Below are 3955 nucleotides of genomic sequence, written 5' to 3' on the forward strand. Positions count from 1 at the left end.
TGTTGGTGGCCGTCACTGCTGCTGTTGTAGTTGTGGAAGGGGAACTTCTATTTAGGAGATCTGTTGAAATTGTTTGGAAAAAGTAGTATCTCAAGACAAGACGTTTTGGTATCTCGCCCGGAAAACATTGTCCTATAAGGACAAAAAGGGTGGAGGGTTGGTATCCTTGGTCAGCAGGGCTGACATGGGTGAGTGGGAGAGATTTGTGCCTACCTTAATTGGCCGACCGGTTGGGCCATCGAGAAGAATGACTGTGTGGCATTAAATAATGAGGAGGGAGAGATCATTGAGTTCTTGAAGAAAGATGTTGGCGTCGTTGATTTGGATTTGGGACAGTGAGGGTTCCTTCCCACCGTGACTGGATACTAACCATAGTGATGCCACCACTTGGCTAGCTGATGTATTTTTGTTGAACAGATAGAGGTTAGAGATGATGGAAATAAAAATTTAAGTCCTTAAAACGTAAAGAGAATACTTTCCACACTGCTAAATGTATATATGGTCCTAAGCTACATATATTCTGTTTGTATAGTGACTAGCCTTCTTATGGAAGTGAATTGAGACTTATTATTTTGAGGATAATGTTAACTTCACTTTCTGCATTTATGTACCATCAGGAGTCGTCAAAGCTGCGGATCAAGTTTTTTGGAGCATGCTAATTTGGTTAGATACGTGCAATAATGTTCATTGCTTTTATAGCACGTTGTTCTTGTGAGCATACATTAATTATTACTCAATAGGCTTTAGATTCACAACATTGAGTCTTAAAGTAGCCCACACTGTTTATCTTGGGGAACAAAATTTTTCGAATGTGGTTTTTGATGTACTATTAACTCTTCATAAGCTTCCACACAAGGTAATGCAGAGTCTCTAATCTTTATTTTTATGGGAAAGAGGAAAAATGAAAACAATAAAGAACAGTAAATTACATATTAACTTCCTAATATTTAATCCATTTTCATGTTTAGTGTATAATATTCCATTATCAACATATTACATCCCATGACCAACAAGACACGCATAAGGGAGAGCCCGTTGTTATATCTAACGCCATACTTGAAAATTCTGTTGTTTTCCAAAGCTCAAGAAAGTAATATGTAGAAAATAGTATGTAGAAAATAGTACTTCATGCTTTAAACTTGACCTTAGAAGTTATGTCAACACAGCAGATATCTTGTGTGACAGCTCTTGCCTCCAATCCCTCAGTCAAATGCAACATGATTATGTTTGAGGGGAGAAAAAAAATATTCAGTTTGATGGTTTAATGAATGCAGTTCAACCCCAAAGTTGGGAAAGCTACTAAAAAAATTTGTCATATCTTCAGAAACTTTATCAATTTAATCTGCAATTTATAGGCCAAAACGTTCCTTTAAGATATCTTTGGATGTGCTGCCAAAACCATTGGCTACCTTCTTCATATCTTCAAATTTTATGACTTCCAGCCTTATTTGTTCCTTTCTTTCTGCAACAGCGTGAACCAAGGCTGAACGAGATCGAGATGAGCGGTGTAGACGTGCTTCTTCAGACTTCTCTCTGTCCAGTTGTTGGTACAAATTTTGTAAATAATTCTTATGTGCATTGAGTCTTTCTGCTGCCATGTTATATTCAAACTCCTGTGACTTTCTAAGAGCCTGGAGTACCTCATCAATCTCAGCCTCAAGTTTTAATGAATCAGACATAAAACCAGAAGATTCTGCCCCTATTCCAACATCTGAAGGGCTTTCATTGTCTGTTACATCCATCGCATCACTGTCATTATCTGAGAAGCCTGTTGATGAACATAAAATATTCAATACTAAAACAAATGTGCCACATCTGAATTTACAACATCTAGATTCTTTTCGAAATTATTAGATTCAACATCAACAACATCTTCATCCCAAATTAGTTAACTGTTGAAGGTAGCAGTGAAAGGTAGTAAGTAATCTGACTACTATGTAATACAGGATATTTACCTGCAAAATGAGCTATAAGATTGTCATCCACATTCGAGATATCTTCAGCATTAGTCTCACATTTAACCTGAAGTAAATACCAAATTCGTCATACTGCTGCATTTCAAAGTGTAAGAGAGGAAAAGCAATGAAGCTATTATTTCTACCATAAGAATTTCATTGAACCATACCTTTGAGATGGCCAATTCAATATGACTCAGAAGCTCCTTTGCAATGGCTTTCTGTGAACCACACAGTAGAGAAAAACAAAGATTTAAAATCTTTTCCTCAAGATCACTCTCCATATCAATGGCTTCACATGTTTGCAGAAGTTTATCAACATGAGAAATCAGATCAGTCCTCCCATCACAGCGTCGGCAATAGTACTCAGCATCCAATCCAATACTTCCTCCAACTGTGCCAGCCATGCGACATCGAAGAGCGCATTCTATATGAGTAACATGCCCACATATATTGTCGCCAATCTTTACTTGACACTTGATGTAATTATAGCCACCATAAGCTGAATTAACGATTTTGCTACAAAGAATGCAGCAACAATCACGACAAAAACCAGGTTCAGTACAACAGATATCACAAGGCATGGCTGGTGAATATTTTTCTTCTTCTTGTTCCTCCAAAATTAGACCGCTGCACATTGGATTCCTAGCTTTACATCCAACAATGTAAGATGGGAAATCAGATTCTGACTGTTTTGCTAATGCAAACTGTGGAAGAGGTACAGAAGCAATAGTCTTTGCATTGCCTGCAATGCATAACAATTAACAAACTTGGTAGTAATTGAGCACATTGATCATCTTAAGACGCAGAAAAACATCACAACAGGTAGGAGGGAATTTACAAAACAGAAGCAACAAGAAGAAAGGGTCTTAAAAATTCCTACACGGAGACTAGTGTTTCACTATGCAGTAGACCAGAATTAAAGCAAGTTGACATGTGCCTTACTATATAGCATGCAATTCAATTTCATAATTTAATTATTTTGACAAACAATTTACCAAATTAACGCGAAATGCAAGAAGCTCAGGAGAAGTGGGTGACTTGACTTGAACTTGCATGGGAAACACGCACCAATAGGATGTGTCTTTTAACATTAGATTGATACATTGTTTACTGAAAGAATTAAACCTATAAAATATCCCTAAATTCGACCTAGATGGGTCAAAAAAACCCTGCAAAAGACAAAACTCAGAAGAAGAAAAAAAAACTGAAAAACTTACATTCACATAAAAATAAATCAAGAAAAATTGAGAGAGAGAAATAAAAATAGAACAGAGCCGAGAAACATACCATGGTGCAGAGAAGGGATCTTCCAACTGAATAATGAGAAGAAATCATTGAGGTGAACGTGAGGGAAGAATTCTTTGATGTAGCGTTCAAGCGAAAGCTTGCTAGCGATGCCACGCTGCTTGGGACTCAGTTTGGCGGCGTCACAAAGACGAGTTGGAGGATACAGGTACCGGTCTAGAAAATGGCCAATCGCAGCAACTCTCTTACCTGTTCTCCACCCCCAAACATCGCCGGAATTAGGCCAATTCTCCGGCGCATAAGGCAAGCCTTTGCCGGATTGGTGTGCCGCCACCGGTGTAAGATTCCATAAATTGTTGTGAGCGCCACCATTGTTATTCCCGTCAGCCTCCATTATAGCTGCTGCAGCAGCAGCTTAAAGGATCAATGCCTGAGTTTGTTTGGATTTTTTTTCTTTGGCCGATCAAATTAATATTTTCTAGCAGTAATACTAATGGGAGTCGGGAGACACAAGCTTAAAATGTAACACAAATGAGATGATTATGCATCAATTTTGGGGAGCTTGCATCTAATTGTCACGCGTTATTAAATATAAATACAATAAGCCGTTAAAATTAAAAATATAACTCAAAAATGATTATGCCAATTTACAATGGATAATATTTCTATCAAGTTGCACAAGAGAGAAATATTTTTCTACACTCACATCTATCTATCTATCTATCTATATATATATATATATAAAGGAGAGT

The 3955-nt window shown here is 37.4% G+C and overlaps 1 protein-coding gene across 1 annotated transcript; it reads right to left on the reverse strand.

The window, feature by feature from the left end:
* Window positions 1-1349: 1349 nt before the first annotated feature.
* LOC133318222 (OBERON-like protein) lies at window positions 1350-3597 on the reverse strand. Its single transcript, XM_061520214.1, has 4 exons — window positions 3246-3597; window positions 2126-2700; window positions 1956-2022; window positions 1350-1768 (listed from the first exon to the last, which is right to left on the reverse strand). The coding sequence occupies exons 1-4, from the start codon at window positions 3595-3597 to the stop codon at window positions 1350-1352; spliced, it is 1413 nt and encodes a 470-aa protein (XP_061376198.1).
* Between the last annotated feature and the right edge of the window lie 358 nt (window positions 3598-3955).

Source organism: Gastrolobium bilobum, unplaced genomic scaffold (genome assembly GCF_033153095.1).
Source record: "Gastrolobium bilobum isolate Gb01-03AN ecotype WA unplaced genomic scaffold, APGP_CSIRO_Gbil_v1 utg9368, whole genome shotgun sequence".
In the NCBI taxonomy this organism is placed as follows: domain Eukaryota; kingdom Viridiplantae; phylum Streptophyta; class Magnoliopsida; order Fabales; family Fabaceae; genus Gastrolobium; species Gastrolobium bilobum.